Consider the following 20,964-nt stretch of genomic DNA (forward strand, 5'->3'; position numbering starts at 1 on the left):
TAAGTTTTTTTTTTTTTTTTTTTAATTATGCCATCATAAATTCACTTATTCTAGACGTTATAGGCTCGTGCTATTTGCTCTACCCAGCAACTTATAGGACACACACACATCACAAATGTTAATTATTAATAATTCATTTAGCATTAATGAAGTATTTCTACTCACTTATTCTTTCCTTTCATTTCCTATTCTCACATGTCTTATAAATGATGGTTCACATATTTTCATCTTTGAGTATTTCAAATATACCAACTGGATAAGTATTCAAAGTTATCCTGCAATTAATTGCATTGGACCAATTAAGATGAGCACTCGTGCACTCTCAAAACTTTCATACATCGATAAAAATGCAATCACACGGTCATGGGCGTCCGCAGAGAGAGAGAGAGAGAGAGAGAGAGAGAGAGGGGGGGGGGGGCAACGGGAATAATCGTAAAAGTGATTGAGATATGTAACCTACACCCTCAACCAGGGGAAATTTTTTTTCTGTTTTAAAATTTTATTACGGGTTGGCCTGTTTCGGACCACGGCAGGGTAGCCACAGAACAAGTGTTTTATTGCAGCAAAAAGCACGTGTTCCTGTGTTTGCTTCATCTTTTTCTGATTTGTGAAAAAAATTTTCATTACTGTTGCGAACAGAGACTAGTGTTCGTTTGCCCTCTGTGTCTAGTGAATCACTGAGTGAAGTATGAATTGTAAATTTATAGTGAAATAAATTTAAACAGAAAAATACATTTTTAAGTAAGTGTATGTAATTTAATATTATTTTATTTGTTAGTTTTATCTCATTCTCATCTTCCTTTACCCCTCTTTTACCTTACGGTGTCGAGGGTTAGTTAATCATCGGACCTCAAACCGTTCACAGGATAAGGTGGTCAAGCCCTACGCCCCGGTGTATCCCATGTCCGTAATGTTAAGCTCTCAAGGCCAGTTTGCCTGCTTTGTAGGATGAAAAACCCCAGAATAAACTGGGGAAAAAACCCTACTGTCGACACCCAAGACGGCTAACTTGGCTATGGCTGAGGAAGATCCTTTAGCTCCTCACGTGACCAACAGGAATCAAACCTAAGACACTCTTTCCACAGGCATATGGTTGCGAAGTGCACAGCCACTAGGCTAACTGCACGGATTTTCATGATTTTTTTTTTTTTTGCTTTTAAACTGAAATAATTCAATTTTTGGGATTAATTAATTAGTTGATTTTTAATAAAATATGCTGGTCGATTTTTTATATATGAAATTGTGCTAAAAACTGTATTAATTCCGAATACTTCCCAAGAATTAAAGATCATTAAAATTGATGTAAAATGAAAATATGTATTTATAGTTTATATCGACAAATAATTACATTAAAATGCTAAAAGACGTTTATTGATGTAATTAGTTAATCACATCAATTTAGAATTTTGTAATTATAAAAATTTATTGATGTAATTATTTGTCTCCAAGCTTTCGGGGAGGGGGCTATGGGAACCTCCCAGGATCAAGTAAAAAATTGCACAAATTATAATCGTTTTGTATACATCTACAATAGTGATATATATATATATACACAGCTAATGCTCAGAAATTAGTCTTAAGATGTAATATTCTATTTATTAACGATAATGAGATGGATTAAGCCGTAGAAACTAGAAAAGCCTGATTAATATAACATGCGAAAAAGCATGTTATATTAATCTTCTGTAACCTTACACCCTCAACTATGGGACCTTTTTTCTGTCTTAAAATTTTATTAGGGGTGGCCTGTTTCAGCCCATTGTGTGTGTGTGTGTGTGTGTGTGTGTGTATATATATATATATATATATACAGCCATCTTCTAACATGAGTGACAAAATACTACAACAATCATGAATATACAGTGCACCGTTGAATGAAATGACTCCTATTTACTCAATTCATTTTTAAAGAATTACAAAGTGTTATTGCTAAAAAAAGTAACATAATTATGTTCTTAGTTCAAATACGAATCAAATGCAAATTACAAAAGATATTGCTATAATTCATATTGTTCATGTAGTTACTGTCATTGTTTACATATCTTTTGTCTAGAAGATCTAACGACTTAGTTAACAAAAGCTTCTGAACATCTGTAGAACCCCCCCCCCACTCCCACCAGAACAAAGTGAACTGGTGGAGCTGTTTTGAATTACACCAAAACAAGAAGGGCCATGGAGCAACTGTATTGTGTGTGTGTGTGTGTGTGTGTGTGTGTGTGTGTGTGTGTGTGTGTGTGTGTGTCTCTCTCTCTCTCTCTCTTCCTTCTCTGGCCAATATGTTTATTTTACACTAAAGGTGTAAAAATTTTACACCATTTCCAGGAGGGGAAACTTAGCTAATTTCACATTGATTAAAAAAAAAAAAAAAGATTATTTAAACTACATGACAACCTACCTGATTATTGATTTGTAAATGCTGAGCAAGAGCACTAAAAGACATTATAATTTCATGATATGCAAAGTGAGGTACTGATACAGTAGATGGGACAGGGGTTGTAGATGATCCTTCAGGTGGTGTTGGTGTACTACTGCCTGTAACAACACCTACTACAACATTGCTTAGAGTTTCTTCTGGCTGTGCAACAATTGGAGGAAGGACAACAGGATTGTGAACAGTAGTTACAACTGCACTTGAAGTTGGAGGTTGAGGAGTTTGGACAATAGGTGCAACCTGTTCTTTTTGCTTAGGTAAAGGAGAAAGCTGAGGCTCTATGCGTGCAAGCCGTTCTGGATCATTCAATACAACTCCTGGTTTTAATTCCTAAATTAAAAATATGATGAAATAATAAGAGCATATTTCTGAAATTATACACAGTATTTTAAAATAATATACATTTTTAGAATGAATTAGGTAAATACAACTTCTTTAAACTAAGAGCTAGTGAAGCCATTCAGCTCTCTGGATTAGCAACTGTTTACTTGTAAGTTGTTTCCTAGTTCCTCCAAAATTCTTTCCCAATGTCAAATTATAATTTAAAAATAGTACAAGAAAGTCTTTCTAATAGGTGCAATTTATTAAAGTGAAGCAAACAAACATGCAAGAATGAGTATGTCAGCAGGAAAGGCAAACATATACAACAATCCATTGATCTGATGTTAAGTATTACATGTTTGTCAAGTATGATTTATGCTGTTATAAAAATAGCATAACAACTTTCTAGAAATTTAACCAAATTTACTGATTTAAAAAAATAAAATAAAAAAAAATATATATATAAACAGGATCTTTCCAAAGCATAAAAGGTGAAAATATGATTAAATGGAGTTGTATCTGAATGTGCCCATAGAGTTTGAAGAACAAATAGAATGTGCAACCTTATTAAGCAAAAGATCCAGAAGATGATGTGGAAGAAATCTCATGATAATAAGAGTGAGAGGAGTTATGAAACATATAAAGCACAGGACAGAATTAAATTCTGTGCAGGCTAAAGGCAATCAGAAAGAATAACTTTACTGAATGCAGATGGTATTCTTGTGTCAGAAGATGATGAGATTGTTCAAGCAATTTCATTCTCTATGAATGTGGAGAATGAAATTACTCGAACAATCTCATGATCTTCTGAAAAGAGTATCGATGAAATCAAAATTAATAAAATCACTTTGAATCAATTCAAATTATATGATTTAAAATAAATTTATTCTAATCATCAGAGACCTCCAGGAAGTCAAGGGCTCAGAGGTAGGTCATATATTCTCTTAAAACATGTTCACACTAGATGCACTCACCACTTCAGCAGGTAAACTGTTCCACTTACTGCACAGTAAGAGAAAGATCTACTGCACCCCTTTCTTTACCATGCACACACACAAACTCAACTTCCATGGATGTCTCCCAATCCTTTCCCTGCCTTCATATAATGAAAAATTTCACAAACTGATATCCTATAACATTCTTTCAAAATGTTTGTAGGTCTATCATACTCTCTCTTTTTCCTGTCTGCATACTTCCTATCTGTCATCATAATCTACACATTCCATAATCCTGATATTATCTTTGTAGCCACTCCACAGCTTCTCTATCCCTCAAAAGCCAGGGAAACAAAATCTGTGCAATCATATCAAGACCCTGTAAGGAGGCAAAATGGCTTTCTTATTCATACAAGTCAATGTGCATTTCAACATTGCAATTGTCCTCTAAGTTATATTTGCAATTTTTTCTACATGATCTTGAACTTCAAATTTCTGTCCATTCTAACTCTAAGTCCCCCTAGCTTCATCAACCATCCATTTATATGTGAATTTTTACCAACTGCTCTAAAATCTTTACAATCATTTCAGAGATACTGATAGATTGATAGTTAGCCACATCAGTCTTTGCACCACCCTTGTATAACAGAACTATCATGCATTTTTTTCCACTCCTGTGGGATCTTTCCTGAACTGGGAGTCAAGAGTTATGCAAACATGTCAAAGGCCTAGCCAATTTGGCTGAACACCTCCTTAGTATATGTACTGATATCTCAACCCTACAGATGAATTCTTATCCAGGTTATGCATCAGCTCTAGAACCTCCTTCTCTCTCTCTCTCTCACACACACACCACTATCTCTACATCCAATGCAGTGGTAGCACTGTGCACTGCATTGCATACACCAGATTGATAGATCTTAGTGAAGTGTCATTATTTGAGTAATTGCATTCATTTTTTATACAAGGCTGTCTGCATTCATTCAGTAAAGTTATTCTTCCACATTCATTCTTTTATTTGCAGTATAATGATAAAATATAAATATTTCTGGGATATCTTTAGCCTGTATAATTTCTTTTCATACACCAACTTGACTTTAATGTGCATCAATAAGGTCATACATCCATTTCACTCCCATCCTATTTGTTCTTCGAACTCTTTTGTGTATTGCATCATTTAATTTTTTTTTATTTTTAAAAAGTTTCCTATGCACTGCTTGCTAATTACCTACCCATTCAGTAAGTCATATATCATGGAACAAACTTCATATTCTCCTGAGTTTGATATAATTTTCAGCATTGTAATTCAACATGTAACCTATGCTACTTTCCAGGTCAGCACAGCGTAGAATATGATCTGTTGGCAACACTGTCACCAACTGGTGATAAAACAGATGTACACACATTTAAATTTCTTTACATGATTTTGTTTATGGAAAATATTTGTCAGTTTAGTTAATTAAAAGTGAATAAAAGATGCACAAAAATATCATTATGTTGATAAAATTATGCTATAAATAATATTCTAGTGTAAGAAGCACATAGCACAGAACAATTATGTCACACTTTTATTTATTTTTAATAAACAACTACAACCTACAACCCACACACACAATTATATACAAAGATTACAGAACCATTATCTCCATATATTCCTATTTCTTATAAAAGATAGCTAAAGTGATACATAATCTTCCCAATATCCATTCTTCTTCTGGATGTGTACCATAAACTCTGGTACACATCCAGAAAGGGCTGGATGTTGATGCTGTTAATGCTGCCGAGAAGAACATAAGAAATACATATATCATTATGGCAATTCAGAATAAGGAGATCTCACCCTGAATACTTTTACATAGCATCAAATAGAAAATTATATTGCACAGAAGTTGTAATAAGTCTGTGAGACTATTTTTGGGGGTCGGGATCAGAAATAAAGCACTCTGCCTAATCTCGAACAACAGCTGCTGCCTAATTTACCCAAAATATGGAAGATCATTCTTTTAGCCATCTTCAGCCATACATCTGGTCCTAGAAGATGCCAAGACAGGATGTATGGTATCTGCTAGAGCAGTATGGTTGCCTAGAAGATGTAACAAAAGGATAGCCTTCTTTTCCTCCACCCCCATTACATGAACTGTTTCTACAATTACTTGATCGCAGTGTTCTGTGATAAGCAATTTTGTACTCTAGGAGTTTGAAATCTAGGGAAATATCAATAGCTTAATAAATTTTCATACCAATTTTGTTCTTGTGTAGTTTTATAAATCAATACTATGAAAAAGTTAACAGGAATTTTATTAATTTATTTCAATAAATTAATTCATGCATATACCTATGAATTTTTTTGTAGGATATTGTATGCCAGGGTAAAAAGTCCTGCCGAGCTTGTTTTTATCTAGACATTGAAATAAAGGAATGGTATTATTTTTCCTCTAATCCTAACGTGAAGTGAATTTTTATGCAGCTAGTGAAGTGCATGATATCTGGATCAGGATAACTACAAGGAGTAGCCATCAGGAATGGCCACTCTGGTGGCCAATCCAAACAGCTCTTTGTAGATTTCAACTTTTCATCTACAAACTATATAGTCAATACACTGGTAAACAAAAATGTGACACTGAGCTTTTTTCTATTGTTTTTTTTTTTTTTTTGTATGCACTGTGTCAATTTATTTGAGTTGTTGTATTTGTGTATCAGTGAAATGATCATCACGAACATATCTACAAAATGCTTACCACCAAACAGACTTTATCACACTATCATGTTGTTAATGTATTTGTTACATGTCAGCCAATGAAAGTAGACAGGAGATTCATACCAAGTTACAATAAAATAAGGATAAGAACACCATTATGAACATGATAAAATGATAGGTTTGTTTTGGATAACTGAAAGACTGCTCTTATAAACAAATGCCATAAAAATAGTTATAACTTCACTGGCCTGGCTTTGGATGCTTATTGCATACCCATAGCATATCCTTAAGTTTCAATATCCACACACACACACACACACAGACTTTATAAACATAGCATATAAATTAATTTAGAATAAATCTATTACTATTTAAATAAGATAAGACTTCCGTTTAGAAATTATTGCATATATATTAAAAGCTTCCATTACTCACATTGATATCAATATTTAATGTTTTGCACAACACTTCAATTTCAAATTTCAAGTTCAGTTTAAGATCTGGCTCTTGATGAAGCTCGGCAAGCAGATTCATGATTCCCATAGTCCATGGATTTGGGGGCTTGAACACCTGAATACAGAATAATATTTTTTGGATCATATTACATAAATATTATCTATTTGAAGTAATTATAATACATAAACCTACTCAAAATGGAATATTGTTCGACAAGAGTAATATATGTTGGAAACATGCTTATCTCTAGGAAGAATCTCATGACACAAACATGAATCAGTAGTTTTGCAACATGAAATTATTTTGGATATGAATGGTTATATTTTATATAATAATTTTTATTATATTAGAATATAATAATATAATATTTCTATTTATATGAAACACATAAAAACAGAAATCTGTCTTTATGTGTTTCATAGATTTTGAAAAAGCATTCGACAAAGTCAGACATACTAACTTAATAGAAGTCCTTCAACAAATAAGGCTAGACGAACAAGACATAAGACTAATAACAAATCTGTATTGGAATCAGTCAGCTACCGTTCAATTAGACAATATTACCACCAGTGATATTAACATCAAAAGAGGAGTGAGACAAGGATGTGTGCTCTCACCACTCCTGTTCAACATATACGTAGAGGTAATCTTTAAAAAAGCATTGGAAGAATGTCCAGAGGGAATCACAATAAATGGAAAGACTGTTAACAACCTACGATATGCAGATGACACCGTGATAATTGCAGATAACATTATGGATCTCCAAAACTCATTGACAGAGTATACATAGAAAGCCAAAGAATGGGAATAAATATAAACATCAACAAGACAAAATACATGATCATCAGCAAACATTCAGCCTCATCAATGAAACTGACACTCAATGGGAAAAATATCGATCAAGTGTCAAGATATAAATATCTTGGTTGCTGGCTTAATGAACGGTGGGATCCAGAAATAAATATAAAGACAAGGATTGAAGTTGCACGGCAGTCCTTCATGAAAATGAGAACCCTATTCTGCAATAAAGACCTAAACATGGAAGTCAGATGCCAAATGCTGAAATGCTACATGTGGTCTATTCTGCTCTATGGAGTTGAAACATGACATTGAAGGCACCAACCATCAAGAAAATCGAAGCCTTTGAGATGTGGCTATACAGAAGAATGCTAAAGATATCATGGACAGAAAAAATTACCAATGAAGATGTCTTAAAATCCATTGACAAAGCTAAACATCTTGTACAAATAATCAAGAAACGAAAAACATCATATCTTGGCCACATCATGAGAAACAGCAAATACCAACTTCTACAAACTATTTTGGTAGGAAGAATTGATGGCAAAGGAACTAGAGGAAGAAAAAGAATATCATGGTTTGACAACATCAAGATGTGGACAGGAAAGAGCAGTGCACAACTGCTCAGATTAGCACAAGAGCGCAGTTTGTTCGCCAAGATGGTCGCTGACCTTCGATAGAAGATAGCACAATAAGAAGGTAAGAGTTATAACAGATAATCTCTGTGAGTAGATCAAGGTTTCTTGTCACATTTGTTGAGCATCAATACTAATAGTCATTTCTTGATTTATTTAATTTTGAATAAACAATGTATATGGAATATACACCACTTCCTAATCTAAGTTATTATTCTTTATTTTGTGATCAATAAAGGATAATATGTTAGACAACTGTATTGCAATAAAGAAGCTTCATGTATTTAGATGTGTGCATTGATTCAGGGCAACTCACATAAGAGCCAGGCTGCTTTGTCTCTGTCTATGCACTGAGTTTTACATTTTGTGACAAGCATATGTTCTTTATGCTGCTGTTAATTATTATGATGCTGATGATTTTAAAATAATAAAATAGTAACTAATACCTGCTGCTACATTAAAAAAAAAAAAATTCTAATATAAAGATGTTTTCAATAATAAAATTCTCTACAAGAAGGAAAAAAAACATTCTATTTGACATCTAATTACTGGGATAGCTAAAGTCTAAATTTCTTCTTCATGCCAGTGAGGCATTACCCTAATCATCATGAAGAACCAGATTATATAGAAGACTATTAGGCTGATGAAAATAAATGAATAAACTTTCTTTATTGCCTTAGTTTTTACTATTATATATAGTATTCATAACTTATTTCAGTGGCATCACAACAACACACAACTAAATTATAAAAGAATGTTTATTAACTGCCTTATATTTTGAGGCATTTCAAACCAGTATCTTAGAGCAAAACACTATACAGTTTACAACGACAAAGTGAAACAATTCAAATTGTAATGGACAAAAGATCTAAAGATAATGGCTGTAAAAAATTTAGCATGGAAATCAGCAATCAATAAAAACAGGAAAACAGGAGGAACACATGATAAACATCAACTGCATTATTAATGGAGAACCTAGAAAATAAGTAAATATTTCAGATATTTTAGTGCCATTATTAGTGATGACTGAAAATTAAATATGAAAATAGATAACAGCATAAGCAAATCTAGTATGGTGAGGAGTCAACTGAATAAATTTATGTGAAATAAGAGAGAAACTAGCTAAACAGAAAACTAGTATTATACAAAACAAAATTCAAATCAATTTTAACTAATAGATTTGAAAGCTGGATTAGAAATGCAACTGATGAAAGACTACAGAGAGCATAGATATTAAAGTTTTGAGGAAAATTAAGGGAATAATGACTCGCAACCCAACAAGACAAGTGAACAGAAGTTGAAAATTTACAAATTTCGTTTTATGTGTGAATTATGTTCTAAATATGTAGGTCTTCAATCAGGAAAACCGACACAAGTTGAATTCAAATACTTCTCGCAAGTGTCGCGCTCTCAAATCATATTCTAAAATGAGCCAAGAACTTTCCTCTCTCCTAAAAAATTTCATACGACTTGAGTCACTTTTCTTACTGGGGTGTGATATACACTGAAGTGACATTAAGTTAGGGATAGAAGATGCTACGCAAATTCTATACTCCTGCATGGAGTTGCATTTCCATGCAACTCCATGCATGGAACTCCATGCAGGAGTTGCATGGAACTCCATGCAGGAGTTGCATGGAAATGCAACTCCTGCATTTCCATGCTTGCATGGCCGAAACTGTGGATACACTTAGCTGTCGGCATAGGCTTCCCCAAGCATTCGTCATGAGAAGCATAATATGAAAGATGCGGGATTTAGATGGATTAAACAGAGGGCAGATTTTGGGGGTATCCAATAGATAGGTCACTCAATCTCCAAAATTGTCAATGAACTTGAATTTTCTTGCATGATGGTTTCAAGAGTGTTCCTGGAATATGAAAATTCCAGCAAAAATCAAGCACTCAAACAAACTGAAAAAGGAAACCAGCCTTGAATGATCATGGGATTTGCATCTGACTCTAATTGCATAGACTAATAGGGGCCAGACAATATCTCAAATCACCACCCATCTGAACAAGGGTTCCAGCCAGAAAGTCAGTACAAGGACTGTGCAATGTTCACTTCACTGCCTCAGCTGCAGGAATCGCAGACCTATGAGAATCCCACTTCTAATGGCATGACACTGGGGTGAATGCCTTGCCTGGGATAAGGAACATCAAAACTGGACAACTGAAAAGTGGCAAACATGTAGCCTGGAGTGATGAATCGTGATTTAAACTTTATAGCACCGATGGGAGGTTGATGATATGGCACCAACTCCATGAAGACATGGATCCTGCATGTCAGGTCAGAATTGTTCAAGCTCGTGGTGACTCAATGATGGTCTAGAGCAGCATTTTCCAGATTTTTCCTATGACAGAACACTTCACAAACTCTGAAATTTACATGGAACACCTTGGTTATTTTGTAATGTATTATTAATTAATTAATTAATAATTATTAATTGACACATTACAATATTAATAATTAATTATGGCGTAATCATAAAGAGTATTAGTACACTTATGTATATGGTGTGACATAATGACCAATATAAAATTACATTTAAATCAGTCATCAATCACTGGACTAATGAAATCTTGTAGCATATTGAGGTTTCCTCAGGCCAACATCATCAAATTAATTTGTACTGATTTTCATTGATGTATCCCATTCTGATCACCAAAAATTTATAATATTATTATAAGTAATTACGAGTGAATGCAGACTTTTTCTCCTGTGTGCTGGGAGTTTTCAACTCCTTTTGTACATCCTGAAGATCGCTATGTAGGCTGGAGGTGGATGAATCACTATCTTGCGTCACAAACACCTTGAATAAGAGATTTCTTAACACCAAAATTAGACAAAGTTCCTTGTCTCTTATTCATATTAAAATTTAAATCTGTAGGCCTATTACTTTTAAAAAAGCATGGCACTGCGGTTTCGAAACAAGCACTTTCACCCTACAATACGAACTTGGGAAGACAGTATTCAGTATTACTAGATTTGAGAACTGGATACAGACTACCGTGATCTTCAATTTCAGTGGAAAAATTTTCTTTATACTTCTTTGCTGATTGTCACTGCCATTTGCAACACAGATGTTATTCCGTTCAGTTTTGAGAACAGAGGATATTGTTGAAATTGTTGAAATCGGCTTGCAGGCAATTTTTATGACCAGTCATAAACAGCAGTATTCCCTTTCCCGAATTACTTCCATGTTTAAAAATACACAGCTTGGTCGCTGACATCACGGAACACAAACTGGGAAACCCGGGTCTGTCTTCACTTGGATGTCTTTGGGACCTTTGGTACATGTAGCATCATCATCATCAAATTCCTGCCATGTACCCTCAAGGGGGGGTGTACAGGATATGATAGTATTACATGAAAAATTTACATCATTACTAACTTCCTATCTACAATTTTCCTCCAAATCAGTCTATTACTTGTCAAGACTCCAACATTATCAGATCTTATATTTCTATCGTCTAAGGCACATTGTACCGTATCAATCCACCTACATCTTGGTCTTCCTCTGGGTCGTTTTCCTGCCAACCTAGCAGAGAACACTTGTTTTGCTAATTTTTCCTTGTCCATCTGAGATTAGCTCTGCTAACACATTCCTGGATGCTGACAATATCAAGCTCTTTCCTAATATCCTCCTTTTTAATATGATATTGCCATTGATGCCATCTGTTCACGCCTCTAATCTTTCTCAGGACTCTCATATCTGCGGTCTCTAGTCTTTGGTCAAGTGTTTTACTTCTGACCCAGCTCTCAGATCCATAAGTTAAAATTGGTTTGAACACTGTCTTGCATATAGTTAATTTAGTGTTCTGACTAATTTACCCTTATTCCATATGAATTTATTCAATTGACTTCCTACCATACCAGCTTTGTTAATTCTGTTGTCTATTTCCAAATTTAATTTACCATCTTCAGTAAAAATCGTGCCTAAGTAGCTGAAATGTTTTACTTGTTCCACAGGTTTTCTGTTCACAACGCAGTTGACATTTTCAATGATTCTGCCTAATTTCATTGTCATTGTCTTTTTATTGCTGACCTTCATACCATATCTATTACAACAGTTATTCAATTTAGTCAGGGAATCTTGCAGACTTGTAGCAGATTTATTTAGAAGTGTAACATCGCATAAAGCAAAGAGCTGACATTAACATCTCCAATTTTGATGTTTAATTCCACTTTCCTTCATAATGCGATCCATATAGATAATGAATAACAGAGGGGATAATGTACATCCTTGTCTCACACCAGATTTAACATTAAACCATCTTCCTGTACTTCCTTCTATTCTAACTGCTGACTTACAACTCAAATACAGACTAAGTATTGCATGATACAATGCCCCATTGACACCATATAACTGTAGTGTATTGAATAGCTTCTCTCTTGGCACCTTGTCATATGCCTTTTCCAGATCGACAAAATTTAAATACAGATCTTTGTTATATTCTCAAGATTTCTCCCCTATTTGTCGTAAAGTGAAGATCTGATCCTGACAGCCTCTATTTGGCCTGAATCCAGCTTTTTCTTCACCAAGCTTTTTTCCCACAATTCTTCTCAACCATTTCTTGACTTACAGAGGTATTTCCGTACTCAGTACGGAAATACCTCTGTAATTCTCACATTCAGTTTTATTTCTCTTTTTATATATGGGTACTATGAGAGTTCTACTCCAATCATCAGGAATTTGCCCCTCTGTCCAGGCCTTCCGAATTATGCAGTGCAGCCACTGCATGATTTTTATACTACCATACTTCAGCATTTCTGGTCGAATATCATCTACTCCTGCTGCCTTTCCACATTTCAAGCCTTTAATGGCTTTTTCTACTTATGTGAAACTCATGGCCAACCATTTACAAACATTTATGTCCATCATGCATTCCAATGGAGATAGCTTCTACCAGTAAGACAACTGTTCATCTCATAGGTCCAAGCAGGTTCTGCTTTGTTCCAGGGCATTTTGTTGAATTTGAAATAATGAAGTGGCCAACTAGAAGCCCTGATTTAAATATCATCAGAAGTCTTTGGGATATCATTGAACAGAGCGTTTTGGGCCATGTCATCACTGCCGAACTTAAGTGAATTTTGGACAACTCTGGAGGATGCATGGGTCGCCATACCTGTGAAACATTTTTGCGAGCTTGTGGAGTTCTTGCCTCATTGTGTGGCAGCTATTATCAGGGCCAGAGAGGTTCCGACATGTTACTAGGTAGCTATCCCTTATTCATTGGCATGTTAAATGTATAGTATAGTATTATAAAATTAAGATAACATAAAGAAACTAAACATGGAGAAGAAAAACAGGTATCTGATGCTACGAATACGATACAGAGGACAACCTCTGTATCGTAATTTAAATGGATTGATGCAGGTAGTAGTATTTAATAAGATCAAAATGTAAGATCTAACAATATTGGAGTCTTGACAAAAAAGAGATATAGGGCCAAAGCATCTCCCTGTTGGACTCCTGTGGTGATGGGAAAACTGTCTATTGCTTCAGTAAAGTCAATAAAGTTCAAAAGCAATGGTAGATTCTTTCCTTTGAACCTCTATTAGTCTTCTGATGCAGTGAATGTGTTCTAGAGTATGACGTTTTTTGAGGAATCCAGCTTGGTTTGTACGAAGTAAAGGAGTTATATATGGTACAATTCTATTTAATATCATTCTATTGTAGATTTTTAGTAGAGTAGAGAGGAGTGTGATTCCTCTGTAGTTTTCAGGTTTGTTCAGGTTACCCATTTTTTGGAACTGGTATTATTAGACCCTCTTTCCACTGTTCAGGAACTTTCCCAGAGGAAAGTGCAAAGTTATATATATGTAGAAGTTGTTCTTTGATTCTGTAGAGTGTTTTAATGCCTCAACTGAGATGCCATCTTTTCCTGGTGACTTTCCTGTTTTTTGTTGTTCAAGGACCATTGTGAACTGCATGGTGAAATCGTCGCAGTTGATGCTATGAATTTCCAGCATTATAGTTTCCAAGATGAAATCAATGTTTGGGGTTGGCATGTTTAGAAGAGTTTGGAAGCGTGCCTTCCATTCATCAAGTTCTTCGGTCTTGTTTTCAAACGAGGTTCCATGTTTTTTTCTTGATTCTCAATACTCTGGGTTTTCTTTCTACTGTGCTCAGAGACTTTGCCATTTTGTAAATTTCTCTTGTTTTGTGCAATTTTTGAGTTTTCTAGCTCTTGACAAGTTCTGGATGTAGGTTTCTTTATCTTTTGAGAGATCTTCATATACCTCTGTGTTTGATTGCTTTAGTTCATTTTTATATTGAAGGGAATCTTGGGTTTTTACTTTGCATTTTATTTTATTGCACTTGTCAATCATTGAGTTTGTTTCTTTTACCCAGTCTTCATCTACACTTTTTGTGTTTGATTGAAGAAATGTTTGGGAGGCTGCTTGATGAATGACACTAGTTATTGCTTTAAATATATTATCTGCGTTATCATTTGATACCACTTGTAGGTGGTTGTACTTTCTATACAGCTTACAGTAATTGTTTCCTGATACAATTTACCTGAAATTGCAGTAAAATTCTTTTAAACAGGAAGAGAACTGTCACTATAACCTCAATATAATAACTTCTGCAAGGATGCTATTTTAAAGGAAAATTACTACATCAAACTCATAACACTACTCACTTGGTCTATTGTGTTCAAGTTGACTGTATAAATAGTATATAAAATTTTTTGACGAACCAAGTTGCATTTATTTTTATTAAGAGGTTCTTAGTTTCAAACAAGTTCAACAGACAGAGAAATCTTTCAATGCTCAGCATCTGGTTATTATAACAAAGAAACTAAAAAAACATACAAAAAATTATCATTTTACAGATTGTAATAGCAGGTCAACTTACTTTACTTTTTGCACAGGACTCTATAACTTTGGCAATAAATGGTACCACATAAAGCAATTCCTGCTGAGTTTTATGGTAAGCTTCAATCAGAAGAGCTTTTTTATCTATATCCTGCAAAGCACATTTTTAAAATCATATTATTCTATATAAAATGAGCTGCAACTTTAAGAATCAATATCTCAATTTGGAGTAACAGTTTAAAATTTATTTCTTTATAATCCTCAAATGAAAGATAAATTAAAATACTTCTATACCACAGACATGACAATACAATGGAATTGTGTTCTTGAAAAAAAAATGCACTATTAAAGTCAGCAATTCTTGGTATCTGTGGAAACCATCATAGATGATTTGTACATTGTCTGTACTTTGTACACTAAGTACAAACTATATACCAAGCCCCTGTGTAAAGAGATTTTTTCAGATTGCTAAAGAGATGAAAGTAATATGAAAAGCATATGCAACAAATCATTAAGAAAATGCTGTGCAGGTGAAGGTTCATGTAAGTTTAAGTCAACAATGTATTATCAGCTAGAGTATTTTAACAGTAGCAATTAGAAATATCAGGTAGAAGTAGCATCATTAACAATTTGAATAATATTTGTTGTTTTACTGGAAGAAGACATGGACATATTGAAAGTGGCCTAACTAGATGTTTTAATCATTCATGTTTAAATAGATATCTCATTGCAAATAACATAGGAAAGTTCATCCCCACCCAAAGAAATGGATAGTTTAATAATAGTATTTAGACTATGCAGTGAGTAAAAAAAAAAAAAAAAACATTAAGACCATTTAAATTATCTGAACATTTTAAACTGGCATAGGTTCTTTATATTTAGTTTAAACCAGGGCTGTCCAAAACTACATGCAGCCCACGGTGCAATTTTGTGTGGCCCGCCTGTGGGTTTTGATTTTCACGAGTGAAAAAAATAAAATAATTTGAATTGAATGCATATTAGATATTTTAATTCTATCAACCAATCGATAATCGCAATGTTGTTAATTTTATGTGGTGTGTTTACATCACTATATACCCACATGTTTTTCAAATATTAGATGTGTCAAAGAAGCATTCTTATACTGTTTTGTTCCAACGCGCATGCTCTGGCCACTCAAGGGGAACATGAGCGCGTGATTAGTGCTGTTCCTTTGTTCAGCTATCGAGGTTGTGTTGCTGCTGCTCACCAAATTACTAGATATGCATTATGATGTGGCCCTCGGGTAAATCTTTTTTTTTTTTTTTTTAAATGAGGCCCTCGGATTACCAAAGGTTGGACAGCCCTGGTTTAAATCAAGGGATTCAAAACCAGGGACAGTCTCCAGTTATAATTATGATATAAAATAAATTAAAGATGCCAAGAAATTATATTCTTGGTTTCATCCTTTATCCTAGTAATCCTATGTAAGCAAACAAAGTTTAGCACATGAAGTCACTTCACTGCTGGGCTAACTTGTATATAGAGGCTAATGACTTCACATCAATTGCCTTATTATCCTATAATGCAATGGGATGCTAAAGCCATATACAGAAGTATAATACAGTAAAACGTGTTCAAAGTGGAATCGAAAGGGACCGAATATATTTTCCACATCGGATAAGTTTCTGCATCATACAAAATTGAAAAAAAAAAAATTAAAATCCATTAAAATCATGGATCTTGTAAGTAGGTGATACTTGTAGACCTATGTTATTAAAATAATAGTAATAATAACACTATTAAAGTACTGTATTAATACTCTATTACATTTGAATATTTACACATTCAAATCGCACTACAGACAATTTCTGATGCAATCTTTGATTTCAAATGTAGAAGAAGCTGATAGCTCTTACGCATTAGCAAGATCTGCATCGGTTCTGGATGCTATGAATTGGATAAGGTTAGTAGTGAAGAAAATTAAAGCAGAAACAGTAAAAAAGTGTTTTGCTAAAGCTGGGTTTGGGGAATGTGATGTGGCAGATAATTTGGAGGAGGCGAGTGAAAACATTGCTGCAATATCCAAACTCTTCCGAGGAAAAGAACTTTCCTGTGATACAGAGAACTTTGTTCGGAGTGATGACCATCTAGCCACACATTACAGCTTTGGATCTGCTACAGTTCTACTAGCAGTAAGAAATACACAAAACGAAGATGTGGAGGATGAGGAAGAAGCAGTCGTAGAACAGGATATTTCAACCATAATTCGTACACATGAACAGGCCCTTCATTGCATCAGTGAAGTAATGCAGTTTGCAATTGATTCAAACTCTTCCAGCCTTCTTGGACTATTGTATATAGTTAAGGACTGTATTCAAAAAGACATGATCACAAAAAAGTGGAAACAAGTTTCTTTGTTGGATCTGTGGAAGAAATCTCAATGAGTTGTACATTGGTTTGTGATTATGCCTTTCTGAATGCAGTCCTTAACTGTATACAATAGTTCAAGAAGGCTGGAAGAGTTTGAATCAATTGCAAACTGCATTACTTCACTGATGCGACGAAGGGCCTGTTCATTTGTACGAATTTTTGTTGCAATGAAGGGCTGTTCTCTGGCTGCTTCCTCACCTCCTTCTTCCTCCACATCTTCGTTTTGTGTATTTCTTACCGCTAGTAGAGCTGCATATTCAAAGCTGTAATGTGTGGCTAGATGGTCATCACTCTGAACAAAGTTCTCTGTATCAGAGGAAAGTTCTTTTCCTCGGAAGAGATTGGATATTGCAGCAATGTTCTCACTCGCCTCCTCCAAATTATCTGCCACATCACTTTCCCCAAACCCAGCTTTAGCAAAACACTTTTTTACTGTTTCTGCTTTAATTTTCTTCGCTACCAACCTGATCCAATTCACAGCATCCAGAACCGATACAGATCTTGCTAATGCATAAGAGCTATTGGCTTCTTCTACATTCGAAAAGGTTGCATCAGAAATAGTCTCTAGCGTGATTTGAATGTGTAAATAACACCCATATCCATGGGCTGTAATACGCTTGTTGCATTTTCTGGGAACCATGCGATTTTCACATTTGAAAGTGTTACCTTTGGATGGCAGGTAGCATTGTAAGAAAAAGGATGACATTTCTATTTTCCTTCTTCATTTTTGCATTAAACATGTTTAACCACTCTTCCATTGTTTTGACATTTCTATTTTCCTTCTTCATTTTTGCATTAAACACGTTTAACCACTCTTCCATTGTAGCTGCAGGCATCTAAGCTTTTTTATTGTTTCTCCAAATCACTGGTAAATTATTAATTTTCAGGTTCTTGAAACATCTTGGTTTTGCTACTTTTCCATTTCTCCGACCATATTTCCACACAATAACACTAAGTCTTTCTTTGGACATTTTGCCCACAGTACACTTTTCTCCCTTAACTGAGAGTAATTTTGTTGTTAACACCCAAAAAAAAAAAAAAAAAACAATCCTGTTTTTCTGGGTGTTAACTAGGTGTTTTGTCTAGCAGTTTTGGTTTCCACTCACTCACTACACTTTCATCCATATCTTTAGATTCCCCACAGACTTCGTTCCAATCAATATTGTGCCTCTTCTTAAAACTATCCAACCATCCTGTAGATGCCTTAAACTGATCATTCCCGAGAAATTTGACTACTGCGAGAGCTTCACTTTGGACTGTTGGGCCGGATATGTGAATGTTTTTTGATCTTGCATTCATGAACCACTGCCACACTACCTCGTTGATTTCCTCGTTGCTGGTTACACCTTCGCCTTCCTCTTCATTCGATGGTTTCCTTGTAGCCACTTGTTCATTATTTAATCCTTTTGTTCAAGTGTGTTGTATACTTGCATTTTGCCACACTTAAAGCACATCATTATTTCCTGTAGCAAGAGTTTATCCTTTTCTTTAGCTTCAATGACTTTGACTTTTTTATTTAGCAACAACAGCGCATGCAATTTAGCCATGATGCAAAAAATGAACTGATCGGTTTGTTGAAATTCAGGTTATTGAAATGTTTGGACTTACCAACATTAATTCTCAAATGAAACAGTAAAAGCAACACAAGTGCCAAAATCTAATAAATAGAGGTGTATTTTTAAAACATTTTTTGCTTTATACAAGTAATTTTTAATAAATTATTCAAATATTGCTTTCCATTTCCACGTTGGGCAGATTCAGCATTATACAAAATAAATAATACTGTAATGCCTATTCTTCTGGCAGGGACTATATAATTTGTTCACATTGAGCAAGTTTCTGCCTTGGACAAGTTTTACTGTACTATGCATTATGGGAAGGGCCACTACCCAGACCGGCTTCGATCTTTATTGAGGTCTCAGTAATGGGAGCCAGACCAAAAGGTGTCGTGCCTTATTACTAAAATACTCTGGATTAGAGATAGATGTTGAAAATTTTTTCACTTTATGAAAGTTGACAATGTTTGTCAACATTTTTATGACAACCTCCTCAAAACTCTATTTATCTACTACCTAAATTACCTATATTCACTTTTCAAAAATCTATTACTTAAGAGCTAGATGAATCACTGATGTTTTGTATAAGGTTTCCATAATAGAATGGCAGTGTTTTATATATGTGTGTGTATATGCACATATCATATTCATATAAACTATCTAGATATCAAGAGTTCACAAAAAACTTAGCGTGTTTTATGGTATGCAAGATTTGAACCAATGAAAATTTTAAGGCAAATCTACCAGACTAATCCACCATATAATCAATAAAGAAGCAATGCAATCAATGTAAAAAAATAGTGATGTTGAGAAAATAGTTTACAGATACGAAAAAAAAAATTGAATTTCCATAAAAGAATGCAGTGCTTTATATATGCATAGATGTCTATTCCTTTACCCCCCCCCACCCAATGTGGTTACATTAAAAAAAAGTGCTGACTTCACCAGTTACTATGGAAATGTTACAGCTGATATAGCAAGAACTATATTGCAATTTTAATATATACTAGAGCTACATGTAAACCTTATAGTGAACAGGATGAGTTAGATTAATATCATGGCTGTCTACTGCAAGTTCATCATACTTCTTATTAGAGACCTGAAGTACCTTGAAAAAACATTCTACGTTTTATTCCAGAGGGTTTCTGGATTGTGTAGCACTTAGTCCAACACTACACCGATAATAACGGAGTGAAAGTTCATAGCTTTTTCATCATGAGATTTAGAATAAAAATAAGTAAATAAATGAATAAAAGCCCAACTTCAAATTGCAATATCTTAAAATTAAACCAATATTGGATAGACACCAGAGAGTAGTATATGGTGTATATGGTGGAGGATTTTAGGAGAATGATGGAGTACCCGAGGGTTTGGTACTAGGGCCACTACTCTTTAATTTGCATATCAGTGACAAGGGAAAGATTTAAGGGGGAGGATATTCGGTTGTTTGCTGATGATGCAAAACTAGGGAGAGCAATAGGTGATAAAGGTGATGTAGATATCTTGCAGGACGATTTGAATAAATTGGCATTGTGGGTAAAGGATAATTATTGTCAAGTTAATGTTGCAAAATGTAAGGTTATGCACTTCAGGTTGAAAAGGTTGCATACAGCGTATCATATTGATGGTATTAGTATGCAGGAAATTGATGAGGCTAGGTACTTGGGAATAATGGTGGACAAAGAGTTGAAGTTCAGAGGGCATACTGCAAAATTTGGTAAAATACCAAGGAATTATTTGGATGTTGAAAAACACATTGACAAATAAAGATAAGGAAGTTATTATACCTCTTTATAAGGCTATGATTTGGGTACATACTATTGCACACAGATTTGGTCATCTGGGGTTCTTGGGGACCAGGAGGTGGTCCAAAGGATTCAGAGACAAGTGACCAAGATGGGTGACAGGTCTGTGGAATAC

The 20,964-nt window shown here is 34.5% G+C and overlaps 1 protein-coding gene across 3 annotated transcripts in view; it reads right to left on the bottom strand.

Moving 5' to 3' along the window:
- Not1 (CCR4-NOT transcription complex subunit 1) overlaps positions 1-20,964 on the bottom strand; it is a 568,860-nt gene that overhangs the window by 244,021 nt on the left and 303,875 nt on the right. For all 3 annotated transcript variants that reach the window (XM_090401629.1, XM_090401630.1, XM_090401628.1), the window contains exons 27-29: positions 15,138-15,248; positions 6,821-6,955; positions 2,396-2,761 (exon numbers count right to left, since the gene is read on the bottom strand). In XM_090401629.1, coding sequence (XP_090257755.1) covers positions 2,396-2,761; positions 6,821-6,955; positions 15,138-15,248 — 612 coding nt within the window. The remainder of the gene's footprint in view (positions 1-2,395; positions 2,762-6,820; positions 6,956-15,137; positions 15,249-20,964) is intronic.

The sequence above is a fragment of the Typopeltis vanoorti genome, chromosome 12 (genome assembly GCF_054136105.1).
Source record: "Typopeltis vanoorti isolate ZY-2024b chromosome 12, IOZ_Tvanoo_1.0, whole genome shotgun sequence".
NCBI lineage: Eukaryota > Metazoa > Arthropoda > Arachnida > Uropygi > Thelyphonidae > Typopeltis > Typopeltis vanoorti.